Source organism: Glycine max, chromosome 4, assembly GCF_000004515.6.
Source record: "Glycine max cultivar Williams 82 chromosome 4, Glycine_max_v4.0, whole genome shotgun sequence".
NCBI lineage: Eukaryota > Viridiplantae > Streptophyta > Magnoliopsida > Fabales > Fabaceae > Glycine > Glycine max.
In genome coordinates, this window is record NC_016091.4 from 14304550 (window position 1) to 14321074 (window position 16525).

At 32.0% G+C, this 16525-nt stretch overlaps 1 protein-coding gene across 2 annotated transcripts; it reads left to right on the forward strand.

The window, feature by feature from the left end:
- Positions 1-6404: 6404 nt before the first annotated feature.
- On the forward strand, positions 6405-14210 carry LOC100801699 (U-box domain-containing protein 35). Of its 2 annotated transcripts, none has more exons than XM_006578300.4 (10): positions 6405-6772; positions 7690-7894; positions 8365-8486; positions 8566-8687; positions 9880-10076; positions 10569-10891; positions 11305-11406; positions 11653-12087; positions 12592-13344; positions 13750-14210. In XM_006578300.4, the coding sequence occupies exons 2-10, from the start codon at positions 7699-7701 to the stop codon at positions 13930-13932; spliced, it is 2433 nt and encodes an 810-aa protein (XP_006578363.1). In that variant the 5' UTR covers positions 6405-6772; positions 7690-7698; the 3' UTR covers positions 13933-14210. The 2 variants fall into 2 exon arrangements, with proteins under 2 accessions (XP_006578363.1, XP_003522847.2); XM_003522799.5 differs by having other exon boundaries at positions 6459-6772; positions 8407-8486.
- The last annotated feature ends 2315 nt before the right edge of the window (positions 14211-16525 follow it).

Consider the following 16525-nt stretch of genomic DNA (forward strand, 5'->3'; position numbering starts at 1 on the left):
TTTGATCGTAGAAAGTTCCTTGTACAAGCAAGAACAATGTAAATTCATTATCTTATGGGAAAAAATCATTATCTAATTGGAATTTTATCGAATAAGGTATAAAGGTCAACCTAAGTGGGGTTTCGGTAGGTATGTTGGTGCAGTTCTAACAATTTTCTTTCGTCATTTTCTTTTATTTATTTTTACGTTATTTTCATCCCTGTCAATTGACAAAACAGTGAATCACACAAGGAAGACGAAGAAGCTAAGTTGACCAATGGTAGATCCCACCAAAAAAACAATGATACAAAGATCCTTCTTCTAGAACTAGTAGTTAAATTTTTATTTTCTATTTTTTTCTTGATTTAAGATTTAGTCATTAAAGTAGGATCTATTGTGTTACACTTTTTGAAATTATAATAAAATGTTACATATTAAGTAATAAAATTTACAAACTAAATAACAAAAATGATAAATTTAAAATTTCATAAAAAAAACAAAATTCAAACTAATAAAAGTTACTTTCAAATAAATATACTCCACGAGAACATTTTATAAGAGCCACCACGGCACGACTTGTGAAAAATCCTGCAGAGGTCCGTCGACAAAAATGATACTAATAAAATTCAAACACAATATTTTTTATTAAATCATTGAATTAGTTTCTAAAATTACAATCACGGGATATTTTAGTTTTTGAAATGATACAAAAGGAGTTTTAATTAAAAAAAAAAATTATATGTTATTCTATCCTAAACAAAATTATACTACTTTCCTTCTTATTTATAAGCCACGCAACAATTTTTTATTTTTTTATTATAAGACTCTATGTCTCTTGTGTATTAATTATTTTTTATTAAAATACTTTAATTTTTTGTTAACATCCTGAAATTTGTCAAATTCAAAACCTAAATTTGTAACATCCTGAAACTTTTCATTAAATATAAATGAATGTTTAAATGTATTTTTTGTGTTATTTGATTATGTGATTAACTTTGATGAGTTGAAGTATTGTGTGAATTAGTCATGTGTGATTTGCTTGATGTGGATGTTGAGTTATGTGAAGTTTTATTGATTTAAAACCGTGATCCCGAATTTGTTAACTGTTGGATCGCCTTCAAATTTTTATTGTAGGTTCATAACCCACATCTTCACATTAACCATTGGGATTTGAAAAATAACAATTTTTTACATCTCTTTTAGTGCGTTTCACGCGCTAAGTGAAATTCCAACCCGAGAAGGAATTGTGCTAAGTGTAAAATGTCGCGCTTAGCAGAATAGGAATTGTGTTGAGCACAAATTGTTGTGCTCAGCGCAAATCCCAACCCGACAGGAATTTTGGCTCAGTGCAAAAAGTTGTGCTTAGCGCCAAAAGTGGATTCTCACTTAGCGAGATGAGCTCGTTAAACGAGATCTACAAATTATAAATACGTTCTTAAGCGTAAAAAATACAATTTTCACACCTCCTTCTCTCAAAACTCCACCAAACCACCCTAGAAACTCCTCCTCCACCACCCACGACCACTAGTGGTCACCACGAGTCGCCATTGTTTGCCGTTGAACCACCATAGGAGAAGAACATTTTAATCGGAGTGAAATTCTTAGAATTCACCTCAAGGATTCAGTGGAAAACAAGCTCTCAATCCTTTCTTTCGTAGTTTGTATGAGGTGATCTTGACTTCTATGTGTTTCTCCTAGTTAGTTTGAGCTTCTCTTTGTGTCTCTTGTGTTTTGGGTACCGTAATAGGATGTTTTTACAGTTTCTTTGAAAAATCCTTCAAAATGAGACGTTGTAAAAGTTGTCTTTTTATAAAATTAATGTTATTTTTGTGACCTTCGTTGAACATCGGTCACATTGGCATGGTCAGAATTTCAAAATGATGTCTCCTTATAGTAGAACCCGAAACACCCCTTAGCCCATTTTGTTTTGACGCGGGTAATTGACCCTAAATGTTATTATTAACCTTGTTTTTGAAATCTAACTAAATTTTTTTCGATGTGGTGTATAGAACCTTGTGCTTGGACTAACAAACATGAACGAGAGAGACCTCTGAGCAACGCAGAGAGAAGTTGAGTGAGAGCTCGTGATAGGTGAAGGGAGTTTATTATAATTTTATGGATTTGATACCATAATTGGGGTCAGGGAACCCAATTATGGGAATATATGTCTATCCCTATGTATGTTGGTTTTCAAGAAAAATAATGTTTTTGACTAATGGGATGCGATACATCTATTATTAATAAATGACATTATTGTTTTTATTAGACTTGTGTTGTTTGAAAACCTGGGGAGTGTGAATCTCAAACATGAACTATATATGTATGTATGTGCAAAATGTGATTTACTAATGATATTATTGATTATATTAATTGATATGAGGTGACATTGATGCTTATGATACCGTTGATAGAGAATGATGTTGTTATTGATGATTATGTTGATATGAGATGATGTTGTTATTGATAATGTCATTGAGATGAGATGATGTTGATGTTGAGAATGACATTGAGATGAGATGTTGATGTTGAAAATGTCATTGTAATGATGTATGTCATGTATATACATGGGGGGTGCAGTGACCATGATGAATATCCTTGGTGGGGGAAATAAAGTGGTTAAAGAGTTTTAAGCATCTATGGAGGAAGATGGTTTAAAATATTTAATTATCCACCGCCAGTGTATTGATGGTGTCCATGTTTCATACTTCATATTGCATGAAAATAGTATAAACTTTGTCAGTAAATATTTGTAGTTTTTCATTAGGGAGAATATTTTTACTTGAGGACATGTCATTCGGTTTAGAACTCCCTTGAGACTCAAGATGATCACCATGGAAGAGGAGTTGTCTATGATGCATGATAGGATGACCTCGACACTTGTTGCCTAGTTTTCCTAAGTGAGAACATCACGTGCGACACCCTCCATCCCACACATATATGTACTAATAATAAGAGGAATAAGAATATGGAATTAATTAAAAGTTTTTAAAACACATTTAAATAAAAACATTTCAAAAAGGGTAAAAGACTCACATTTACTTTTCTAACATCATAATAGAATGTGTCTAAATAAATAATAAAATCATCTTAGCTCAAAACAAGGTTGCCCAAGACTTCATACAATAAATATAAAAATTTATGCCTCAATGTCACATCTTATCGGAGTATTGTGTTCCAGCGCCATCTAACATGAGATTCTTTAAAGTCATCCACCTATTCATCTGCTCCCACAAACACAAGGTTCAAGATCATCACAGAATCCAAACACAAATAGCACAAAGGGAGTGAGTTATCACATTTCTAAAAAAAATACAAATAAATTATGGAAGTATTTATAACATAGCTCAACTTAATACAATCCACGTTACTTCACCACTTTATCATTTTAAATTCATTTTTCAATCACCAATCACATTACACATGAATCACACACTCGGGTCAAAACGTAATAACACTCATCAATTTTATAATAAATAATTAGAAAACGTTATGCAACAATTATACTAAGATTCAAGCATATATGCAATGTGGTACCATGTCAGTGAAAAATCACATTAGGACGCTTTGGAATACATAGCAAGACACACCACAAAATGGGTATATTAGGTCACTTTCACTAAGTAAAATCATAAGGTGACCAGTTAGGGTCACTCTGTTTTGCGATAATATTCCAATCATATGAGATCAACATAAGCTTAAAAGAGCACTCAAATCGAGTGCCTTTACCCCCAAGGCCTGGACACCAAAGAATTCGTTAGGGCATCACCTTCCTGATTCAGGTCCAACCCCTAAAACAATTTTTGCACGTAGACACTGCTCATGAATTATACAATACTCACGACCTCATACTAGTGTTTCAGACGCGTTTAACACACTGCGTTACAATTTAACACTTTAGGTTTCTAACTAGGAATCTTACACTTTTCCTTTAACACTGCACATAAACACTTTTCTCAAGGTAAACACCAGTCGGGTTATTGTATAATTCACAGCTCACAATACAAGTATTGTTATATCAAGTGTTAACCACACACTTATTCACAACCAAATTTCATAATAAACAATTTTAACATATCACAACGTCACAATCCACCATCACATGTTTACGTGTATCTCACAAATCAACGCATGTTCAACTTTGCTCTTATACTCAATCCCAATAACAATGTTATGATCTCAAAGCAATATGTTATCTCACAATTCATCACATATTCAATTTATCACTTAGGCATAATTTTAATCACAATTTCATAATCTCAATATAACAATTTATCATCACAATCTAACAGATCTTGTCCAAAGTACAAATAATTTGTACATAAATGTTTCTCACAATATGAGGAGTAAAACCCATCAAACAATTTCACACAATCATATCAAAATCAATGAATCAAAATCCTAGGTTAAAAACATGAAAACACCAAGAACACTCAATTTTATCAACCAATTTGCATCAGGATATCAATTGGTCCATCAAACACAACAATATCATATTTATAATCATAAAGGATAATTTATAATTCAATAAACATCCCAAAATAAATCTCAATTTGATCCCCTAAGGATCCCTATACATGTTCATTCTAACCCCAATTGTGATAAACTCATCCCTTACCTCTAAGCGGACTCACGTGTGTATTTCGGCAGTGATAGCGGCATCTCTAGCAGTTGTATAAGATTTCTCAAGCTTTTCTCTGGTTGTTCTATTAGGGTTTTCAAGTGTTAGAGCAAAAGATAAGGGATTGAAGCCTCCATTTTACTATCTCCGTGTGAGGAACGTTTATCTCTCTATGAAATTTATTTCACAAATCCAAACGGTGGAGATGTTCAAAATTGAACTTCAAACCCGGTGTTTAAATTTCATGAAAATCCAACGGTCAATGAGTTTGAGATCATAATTTTACTAAAACAGATTTGAGTGTATGTGGGAAAAAGAAAACTATAATGCGAAGGGCATGTCTCTCACCTTAGACATTGTTTTACTAATTCTAACGTGAGAATGTTTCAAAATGAGTTTTGAACCTAATTCTCAAATTTCACAATGATCCAACGGTTAACAAGTTTGTAATCATCATTTTACTAAGATAGGTGTAGGTGTATGCGGGAAAAAGAGATGGTTTTGGGAGAGGAAGAAGGGAAAACGAAATTGAGAGGAAGAGGAAGCATAGAGACGTATCGTCAGTATGAAAACTGACCTAACATGCTAGGGTACTTTCAACCTATTATTTACTCTATTTTTTTAATTTTTATTATTTTATATACAAGAACTTTATTTTATTTCTTATCAAATGAATCAATAAAATATCCTTTTATTTTCTTTCAAACCATTATTTTAACAAAATTATTTCTTCTTATTTATTTAATTATAAAAACCTAATCATTTTTTTAAAATTCTATTTATTTTTAAATAAAAAACATTTTTAATTTATTTTACAAAAAAATAGAGTGTTACATCACGTGGACATGCTTAGGCTATTTCCCGATGAATTGTACTACATTGCATTTGAGAGTTGAGATCGAATGCATATATCATACTAAGCATGATTGATTAGAATTATGAAAGGTTGATAACTATTTGTTGAGTGTATATTCGACTAATAAATGTTTTTGTATAATTATGATATTTGTTAATATTTTCTTACTAATCATGGTCATTTGATTTTTGTGTTGATTTCTTTTATAATGAACTCATCATTGCAATTTTTGTATCGTGTGGTTGATACCTATGATGGTTGCAAATCTTCGTTCATAGGAGCATATGGATTGCAGTAGAGTATGTGAAGTGAAATTTTTTTTTGGAGCCGTCAAGCTGATGTGAAGATCTTAGAATTATTTTGGGAGAGAATTGTGTTTTGTTAATCAACTCTTCCGTAGCCGATTCTATAATTCTTTTTAATTGAGGATGTAAATCACATATTGAATGATGTTGTAATGAGTTATTATATATATATATATATATATATATATATATATATTTAAGTAATTGTTGGTTGTTTGAAGAATGTATATTGCGAAAAATTACTCTATTTTTTTATAAATAAATTAACAGAATTTTTATTTAAAAATTAAAATTTACATAATCTAAAACAGTGATATCATAATGACAAGGAGAGTCGTAACAAAATTAATTGATATTTATAGAAACTATTTTTTCTTATTTTTTTTACTACAATTTTAACTAAATTAACATCCCACATGATTCCAAATATTCCATGTAACACATCAACTAGTTTTGGCAGTCAGCACAAGACAAGAAATTATTCTATATTTACACAAAGTATCACTATTACATCTCTCATTTTCTTTGGGTAAACTTATCTTAAACAAAAGCAACATGTCTGAGGCGGCTAGAGGTTTGACTAAGTCGACTTGTGAGTTAGCTTGCCTTGAAAATTAAAAGCCACAGACCGAAATGAAAATGTTCTCAAAAGTCAAAGTAGTTGTACTCTTTTTATATTGTAGGAAATTATAATTGAACTGTTTAATTGCATGAACAAAAATCTCAATATGATAGTGACCGTTTCCTTTATAAGATAGAAATTGGCTGAAGGCATGGTTAGGTTGATGCATTTAAATTTAATTTAATAGAAAGTGTGATAGGGCCATGAATTGCTCTGTGTTTCACGTTATTTGTTGTTTTATGTGAGACGAACTTCTAAGAAATGTTGGAGTACCCTGCTGGTGTTTTTGTTTAAAACTTGGAAATGGTTTCACATAGGAGAAGAGTGGTGGGAGTATCTTCTTTCCCAGCCAGAACTTGAGGCACTTCATAGTATCAACATTCAACTAAGTGGTTTGTTAAAATCCTGTTATGGTGGCTGTTTTGTTTGTTTGAGTTTTGTTTTGTTTCGTATATTAAGCATATGGATTTCTGAATTTCTCCCTCCCTCTCTCCCTCCCTCCCTCCCTCTCTCTCTCTCTCTCTCTCTCTCTCTCTCTCTCTCTCTCTCTCCCTTTGTCCATGTAGTTGGATCTTTGAAATTTCCCTTTTTCATTTGAAGTTAATAATTGTACACTAGTTTCTTTCTGGGGATTGTTATGCAAAGATGGGAATTGGGGGAAAATGGTGTTTTTTCCCTTTCTGGGGATTAGGTTTTTTGTCTCATGCATTCAGATAAAAAGCTTGCCCCATGAAATTCAGGAATTCAATTAGGCCTTATTTGGATAAAGTTTAAGGTAAAATGAAATTAACAACTTCCATAATCTAAGATTAGATTATACATAATCTAATTCGTAGAATTTCTCTCATTTAGCTTCTCCAAAAGCTGATTTTAACTTGTGTGTAAGCTAATTTTAGCTCATAAGAAAATCTTATTTCATTTTCTTTTATTTTCTTCTTCTATTAGTGCTTATGGAGAATATCTAAATTTGATTCTTGAAATCCTTTTCCTCGATTTAGCTGGTTATTTGTCCAGTCACCTGGGATTTATTTTTCTCCTTTTCTCATCTTTTTAAAGAAAAAACTTTGTATAATACTCATTTCTTCATATGTCTTCACTGTATTTCTGCTTTTGTTATGATTCATATGTGGTAGTACAGGAGCAAAGGATAGTTTGGTTTGAGAAATTTGTGTTGCAAGTGTTTTAATATGATGTTGTTATTACACAGCTTGAGCTTTGTTATCTTTAGTAACTTGCTGTTCTGATGGAACACTTTTCTTTTTAATTGTTTATTTTCAACTACTAAGATAATTTACTTTCTTCTTTGTAGGGAAGAGAGATGGATAAGATTCTGGAGGCCGATGCAAATAATATGTCTCAGCATTCCTCGTCTTCAGTTGTTGCTCTAGCAATCAAGGGTAACAAGAAAAGCAAATATGTGGTACAATGGGCACTTAATAAGTTTGTTCCTGAGGGAATGATTATCTTCAAGCTGATTCATGTCCATGGTGGTATAAAAGGAGTTCCAACGCCATGTAATATATTATTATGCTTATTGTGTTCAATAAAGTAGAAATTTTATGCATTTAAAATTTGCAAAACGTTTTCTTATTACACTTAGAAACATCTAAATGTAATGAAAACTGCAACAATTACACTTGTATCCTAAAGAAGTTGGTTTATGAGGTCTGATCTATTTGTAAAAGTTTTAAGGAATATTCATTTAGCAGTCTTGCATTGTATCTTGAAGTTAGTGAATTTTTATACTTGCATTACTACTTTTGCTAACATGACAAAACTTTAGAACATAATTTTAGGCCATGTGCCTTATTCTGTTTTCTTTTTAATATTTAAACATTACCAGCATAGTAACTTATGTGGCTTAATGTTGAGATTTTCTATATAACAAGTAATTTGATTATACATAAGTGAAAACTGGTAGGAGGTGGTTATGAATTAGCAGAAGATTATTCATTAGGATAATACAACATGTTTGAATTTCCAGTGGGAAATGTGATCCCTCTTTCACAAGTGCGTAATGATGTAGCAACTGCATTCAAGAAGGAAGTGGAGTGGCAAACAAATCAAATGCTTCTACCTTTCAAGAGAATGTGTGAGCAAAGAAAGGTCAGATATTATTGATCATGGGGATTAATTCGAATAATTAATGCAATATAGGATTTATATTGTTATATTGTTGTTGCAGGTGCATGTGGATGTTATAGTGATTGAATCAGATGATGTGGCAACTGCAATAGCAGATGAAGTTGCTAAGGGTGCAATAACCAAACTTGTTGTTGGAGCTTCATCTCGTGGCTTATTTAAAAGGTATTTATTGAAATGCTGATTTGTTTAATAATTAAAAGAAAGTACTTATATAATGAAAAACAAAATCATTCTACCTTTTTCCTTGACAGATGATTCATTTTGGTGAAAATCATACACTCTAGGCACCAAACGAAAGTACTAATCAGTAATCTCCCATTGGATATTGGGATTTAGGAAGATCTTTATTTTTTAAAATTACTATTTGTTGGCTTCTCACAAATGGTATTTCATTTGTTTCTTATTGATTCTTTGTGAATATGAAAAGACATTGCTTCATTTTGTGAACCTATATCACTGCCATAGTTGATTACAAAACAATTGATTATCAATATTTCTGATATGAGAAATACTAACAACACATTCTTTTCTATTACTGGAAACTTACTGGGAATCACAAAATTATGTAGATCCCATATCCTATTGAATGAGTCTCATTCATGATTTTATGATTTTCAATAAATTTTAACCAATAATAAAGAGTGTGTCTCTTTTTTGAAGTATGATTGGAACACTCGAGGTTGCTTTATCATAAAAAGTCAAATGAATGAAATCTTATCTTACGTAGACATTTTAGTACAGAATTAGGTGAATACTCCTGGCTAAATAGTGATCTTGTATTATTTGGCAATTTTGTTTAAAATGTGTGATCTCCTAGAGCATTATTGTAAGTTTACAATTTTAAGATCTGCTTAAAATGTTGACTCGTTGTAAAAGACTTCATTTTTGTTCAATTGTACTTTTTGGTTTGGTCCTTCTAGTTTAGATTTTGGTTTCCCAAGTTTCTGTTTTTGAACAAATCAAATCCCTCTATTTTTAAAATTAAATAAATTTAGGCCGTTGACAAATTCAGGAGTCCTTCCTTCTTGTTTCTTTTTGATATGCCTTGAAAATCCAAATTGAGTAGTTTGAAATACTTGAACTACAACTTCAACTTAATTAAAAATATTCATGATAAAAACCATTTCTGTTCCTCTCTTAATACTTTGAGCTTTTAGGATGAATTGGTCAATATATGAACATATAGAGCGTTATATATTTATGGATTTTTAAACAGAAATTAATGATAAGCCTGTAATATTTTCCATTTTGTAATAGTGTCAATTATATAACGTTTCACTTCAAACAACAAACAGCTTTTTCTTGTGGTCTGTATCTGATCATATTCACCCTATTAATAATGTATTGTTTTCAGTAAACAGAAGGGTATGTCTACAAGAATATCAGTATCCACTCCAAGATTTTGTACAATTTATGCTATTTCTAAGGGAAAATTGTCCATTCGGCCATCAGACATGCCTATTGATGGAAATATTATAGATGACGCTAGTGAAAGTGAAACCAGTTTGTCCACCAGCAGCTCATCTAACTACACTTCCACCTCTCAGACAGGTATAATACTGATAGTAACTTCTACAATACAATGGTTTAGAAAATTGTAAACCCTAAATAAATGTCAACAGCATTGCTAATAAAAAATGTTTTCCAAATGTCTTAGTCTATATATTAGCATTGCTATTATCATTGGTAAGGTACTTATCCAATACCTGAAACTTTCTAATTCAACATTCTTCATGCTCCTGTAAATGGTAGACTTTCACGTGTATTCTTCAATTCATAATTTCCCTAGCAGTTCCCACTGGGTTATTGGAATAAGGAAATATAGAAAAAAATCATATGCACTTATGACACTGTATTTACGAGTTCTACTATATAATGTTCATATTACTCATTTATATTGCTAATAAAGGTAACAATGTTGTATGCTTGGTTTCCAAGGATCTGTTTACCTTTTCTCTGAAAATTCTAGCATTTGTTGCATCATGGAAAACATCAAAATTTACTACCCAGAGTATAATTATTTTTGTTTTTTGATGCATACAGAATCTGCCTCAGTTTCATCATATGCTGCTTTACAGTCCTCTTCCCTAACAACACAACGATTTCAAGCTCTTTCAAGTATAAATAGTGCCCTTCTTAGCACAAATCCAAGTTTTGCTGACACTAACCATTCTAGAGGCCAATCTCTAGATCTTGGGAGAGAAAATACTGCTTCAAGTTCTGCTAGAAACTCAGACATTGATCATGCCTTAAGTCGAGTCTCTAGTTGCAAAAGCTTCATTTCAGATACTGAATCTTGGATGTATGATCAAAATTCTTGCAAGGATGTGCAACTAGCAACTACACTTCCATCACCTAATAGGCAGGTAATTGAAATTCCTTTCTTCTGGTTTGATGAAATGATACTTATTCCTTTATTTTAATTCCTTTCATCAGGTGGTGGTACCCTCTTAGAAAAAACAGTCATATATATACTTATGATATGAGTTAACGTTGGGGGTAGAGAATTCATATCTTTTTTGGTTTTCATTGTATCATAAATTTGACAAGTCTCCGGCAACACAATAAAATTTTCATCTTGACTAGAATCATTGTGTCACTCCTGTTTCATGCAAATGCAAAATTGGAAATATGTTTGTCCAAGTATGTTGTGCAAAAGCCCTACTTTTGATTAGAAAACTATGTGTAGTTTGTCTGACAGCTATTGCTTCAGCAAATTCTGGTTAGATACAACTCCCATTTGCAAGTAAACTTTCTTTGTGGTTATTTATTTGATCAGGCAAAATATAACCTTGAGCTGGAAAAGTTGAGAATTGAACTAAGACATGCCCAAGGACTGCATGCAGTAGCTCAAACTGAGAAAATTGAAGCATCCAGAAAGGTAATATCTATTTTCTTTTGGCCAGAAACACTTTCTGCTACCTAACAAGTACAGTGATTTTAAGGAACCCCTGCACCCTTTCATGTCTCAGTTTATTCCTTGCTAGGTTCTCTTTCCTTTATCTCCAATAAAGATACATTACCTTATGATAGCAATAGGAGGATGAATTCACCTTTCATATGCCTGCAATTGAATTCTTTTACTGGCATTGTCAAATAGAGTAACATGCTATATTACTTTGAACAGCTAAATGACCTAAGCAAGAGACGATCAGAAGAAACCATGAGAATGAAAGAGATCATTTCTAAGGAGGAGAAGGCAAAAGAATTAGCAAAACTAGAAAGAGAGAAATATCAAGATGCATCACGAGAAGCTGAATATTTGAAAGAATGTGCTGAAAGAGAAGCGGCAGAAAAGAAAGAAATGGAGTTGAGAGCCATTCGTGCTGCAAAAGAGAAAGAAAAGCTGGAGGATGCTCTCAGTGGTTCCACGCCCCAGTACCGGAAGTTTACATGGGATGAAATAATCTTAGCTACTTCATCTTTCTCTGAAGATCTGAAAATTGGAATGGGAGCGTACGGAGTAGTATACAAGTGCAATTTGTATCACACAACTGTTGCTGTGAAAGTTCTCACTCTCAACACTAACGTAAACAGCAAAAGAAAGCAATTCCAGCAGGAGGTATGGAAGTTATATAAATAAAATGGTTATGCAAAATAATGCTCCATAATATAAGACAAAGGAATAAGTATATAGTGCTTGATTTATTGCTGAAATTTTTTAGCATTTTAGATGGTAAGTTTTTATATTCTCATTGATAGATCAAAGTTTATAATCCTAATTCAAATATAATGCTTTATTGTTAGATTGACTAATGTAGTGTTCTTAAGATTAACCAGCTCTACGTATGTTTCCCTTTTAAAAATGGTTTAGATATTAATTGTTTCTTTCATTCTTTTTTATTATTACAAGATACCCACTAATTCAATGAAGTTGGTGGAGATCATTGTAAATAATGGTATTTAATATACTCAAGAAATATTATGTTCATGTATCTCGTGTTTATATGCATTTAGTGTTCATGGATAATTAGTGTCCAGGAAGTTGAATCACTCATAACAATGAGTATAACACTAGAATTGAACCAGACAACAGGACTAATTTACATCTTTTCTTTTATCCCAGTTAGAGATTTTGAGCAGAATTCGTCATCCAAACTTGCTTCTTCTTCTTGGTGCATGTCCGGATCATGGATGCCTTGTGTATGAATATATGGAGAATGGTAACTTGGAGGACAGACTACTACGAAAAAACAACACTTCCCCAATCCCATGGTTTGAGAGGTTTCGAATAGCTTTGGAAGTTGCATCATCTCTCGCCTTTCTTCATAGCTCAAAGCCAGAACCTATCATTCATCGCGACTTGAAACCGGCAAACATCTTGCTTGATCGTAACCTTGTCAGCAAGATTGGTGACATCGGCCTTTCTACAGTACTTAATTCAGATAATTTGTCTATCATGTCCAAAGACACTGCACCTGTTGGGACACTCTGCTACATAGATCCTGAGTATCAAAGGACCGGGTTGATATCTCCAAAATCTGACATTTATGCTTTTGGAATGGTGATCTTACAGTTATTGACAGCAAAACCAGCAATAGCACTTGCTCATAAGGTTGAAACAGCTATTGATAGCGGGAATTTAACAGACATACTGGATCCAGAGGCTGGAGCTTGGCCATATCAAGAGACACTAGACTTGGCTTTGCTAGGATTGAGCTGTGCAGAACTTCGGCGAAGAGACCGGCCTGATTTACAAGATCATGTCCTTCCAACACTAGAGAGATTGAAAGAAGTTGTTGATAGGGCCCAATGCTCAGCTTCAATTGTTACTATTAAATCCAAACCTCCTAATCACTTTATCTGTCCAATACTTCAGGTAATTAAATACCCCATAATGGCAATATGTTGATTTTCTATGCCACAATAAATAAATAAATTGGATAATCTATCCTTTTTAGATTATAGTAACAACAATAACAAACAACTGAACAAGCCTTTTTCTACTAGGGTAAGTCAGCTACACAGATCATACAATGTCATAATGTTCCATTGTAAATCATGTCTGATAACAAACTATTAACTTATAAATCCTTTTCAATGATTTCACCTATAGTTTTTCTCAGTCTCCACAAGATTCTGGAAACATCCTTGGCAGAAACATAGTGAACATTCTTTCCATATTAACTAGTTAACATCATGGCTCATGGCTTGAGTTATATTTTACTTTTCAACTAACATGTTAATGTTCTTGAAGATGTTTGTTATACTTTGTTTGATGCAGGATGTGATGGATGACCCTTGTGTTGCTGCTGATGGATATACATATGATCGCAAAGCAATTGAAAAGTGGCTTGAAGAGAACGACAAATCACCAATGACGAACATGGCTTTACCTCATAAGCATTTAATTCCTAATTACACACTGCTCTCAGCAATTTTGGAGTGGAAGTCCAGAGAATCGTGATATCAGCATTATCTTTCTCCATGTTAATATTGAGACCAATGATTTCTCTGATGTAGAGAGTGGCTAGAAAGTTTGGTGGGTATGACTTTTAGCAGTGTCTTGGATGCAGATTTTTTTCGTAGTTGTACCATTCCAAGCATGCTGTCTGGTTAATTTAGGTAGAGCGATTTCAAGTGTAGATAAATTTGATTCTATTGTCTGATTCTGTGTATACATACATATGTCAAATCTTGTTCTTACTATAAATAAAATAAGAACCATGTATACATTCAAGGCTAGCTAATGTATAAACATTCATGTGTACTCTTTTATTTATGAATGATATATCCTCCTGAATACATACCTTAGTTTTAGAAAAAATATTATACAAACAAAGAGTACTAGTACTTGTACTCATGCAACACCATGCAAGACCATAACTAGCATTTCACATGTACCCTAAATCCCTATATATAGATATCTGAACAAACTCAAGATATGTTCCGTCTCCCGTCTCCACACACCTATTTGGAAACTCATCTGCGTTGATACTTTACTTCTCCAAATATTTCAAAATTGATTAGTGAAGAAGTTTATTATAAGTGGTATAGTGATTAATCAAATTCAAAATATTATGACTAATAATCATGCCTTGAAAAACCTAATAATCATGGCTCCTATTTGTACAATCAATCAATTCAAAAACAATTTGATATCGAAATTTAAAATTGATATCACCAATAATATAATTTAGTTGGTCTTTTTTTTTTAATCTAAATTACATGTATCCTCCATTGGAGGCAATTTTGCTTGAGCCGAATACTGGTTAAGCTGAAAAAATCTTATGTAAATTGATTCACGGGGTTGGTAGTTAATTTAGTTAGTCATTATATGTTGAGAAAATTTATCTGGAAAATTAATTTGATCATTGAAAAATATAACCAAATTGTGTCCAAAAAACATTTGTGCTCCAAATTATTAAAGGACAGAACTTCTTAGCCAATTATTTTTTGATCTCCTTTTTTGCTATCTCTCCACCCAATTTCTTCAAATTTTATTCCAATAGTATTCTTATACACAAACTTGGTTTTATTGTTTAGGAATTTAAATTCTAAAAGTTTGTAAGAACGCTTTCGAAAATTAACGTTCAGAACTGTTCTTACATGAGTACTTTATAATATAAATTGCAGAAATCATTATTATTTTCATTCATTTTGGAAATATATACATATAATTTTGAAATCTTATTTTCAGAATTGTGCTTAACACATAATTTTCGAATTGTGTTTCAATCACAAATCAATTCCAGAAATAAGATTTTTAAGCACATACAGCATTAGGCAAAAAACAATTAAAATAGATGAAAGGACCTAAGGCCGTAGAGAGAAGAAAAAACACAATGAAGGAGGGAAATCAAGCTCGAGCTCAAGGCTGAGTGAGGTAGAGAAAGTGGAAGGTAGCAAGAAGCAACAAGAGTGAGTTTTTGGAAGTTAAAGGAGGCAAAGGGAGGGAGTGTTTATAGAATAAAGGGTATTTTTGGAAGATGAAATTGTGAAAAATGGGTGTAATTAGGGGAAACGAGGTGTCAATAGTATGACCCAACTTTTAGCTACATATATTAACGAACTACCGTTCTGCTAGATCCAAAATATTTAATAAGATAAAGATAAAGGGTTAAATATGCTTTTAGTATTTTAAATGTAGCTTATTTTTTTTAGTCCTCTGAAGTTGTTTTTCTTAGTTCCTAAAATCTGTAAAATGTTGTTTTTAGTCCTTTTGTATAGTGTCAGCCAAACAGACTAAGAAATTCACAATTTGTGATAACATTGAACACCAAAATTTGATTTTTTATTTTATATTTTAAAGTGATTTTTTGATAGTTAAAAACTCCAAAAAAATCAAGTCATTAAAAAATCTATTAATTGTATTAAAATTTACTTAAATTTTTTTATTAACTTAATTATGACATTTTAAAATTGGAAAAAACTAAACAATCAAATTTTGATGATCAAAATTATTACAAATTGTGAATTTTTTATTTCTTATTTGACTGTGCTAAAGTACTAAAATAATATTTTGTAGATTTCAGAAATTAAACAATTTCAAAGGATTAAAAAAATAATTTATATTAAAAACATATTTAAGTTTGGATATATTATACAATTATATCCGTTGATTTACTATCACTACTCTTATCATCGTCTATATATATATATTAAAAATACAACATCCATGACTTTGCTAAATATATAAAATAACTACAACATCCATGCAAGATTACATCCTCTTACTGAAAAATATTAAGTAGCGTGCATTTGAATATTTGATGTTCATGGTATAAGGATTCCTGTTATTTATTTACTATCATCTATCATGATACAAACAAGGCCCTGACAATGTTGGTGTGGCATTGCCAGGACTTACGTGTCGCAATGCTAGCAACCCATCTTCCCGCTCAAAAATGTCTTTTTAGTATACATTAATTACTTTTGTCGTTTTCTGTGTTGGCCGTTCAGTTATCAATGCATTTTTTAATTTTTCACGTTTTTCATTGTTTCACTTTTTCCATTGCTACACGCCTTCCCAATTATCTCCACAATTCTCTATCCACTGT

Excerpts from the sequence above, each read along its gene's own strand:
- LOC100801699 (XM_006578300.4), top strand. The coding sequence starts at position 7,699 with ATGGATAAGATTCTGGAGGCCGATGCAAATAATATGTCTCAGCATTCC. Across the intron at positions 8,487-8,565 it reads GAATGTGTGAGCAAAGAAAG|GTGCATGTGGATGTTATAGT; the intron begins GTCAGATATTAT and ends TTGTTGTTGCAG. Across the intron at positions 13,345-13,749 it reads TTATCTGTCCAATACTTCAG|GATGTGATGGATGACCCTTG; the intron begins GTAATTAAATAC and ends TGTTTGATGCAG.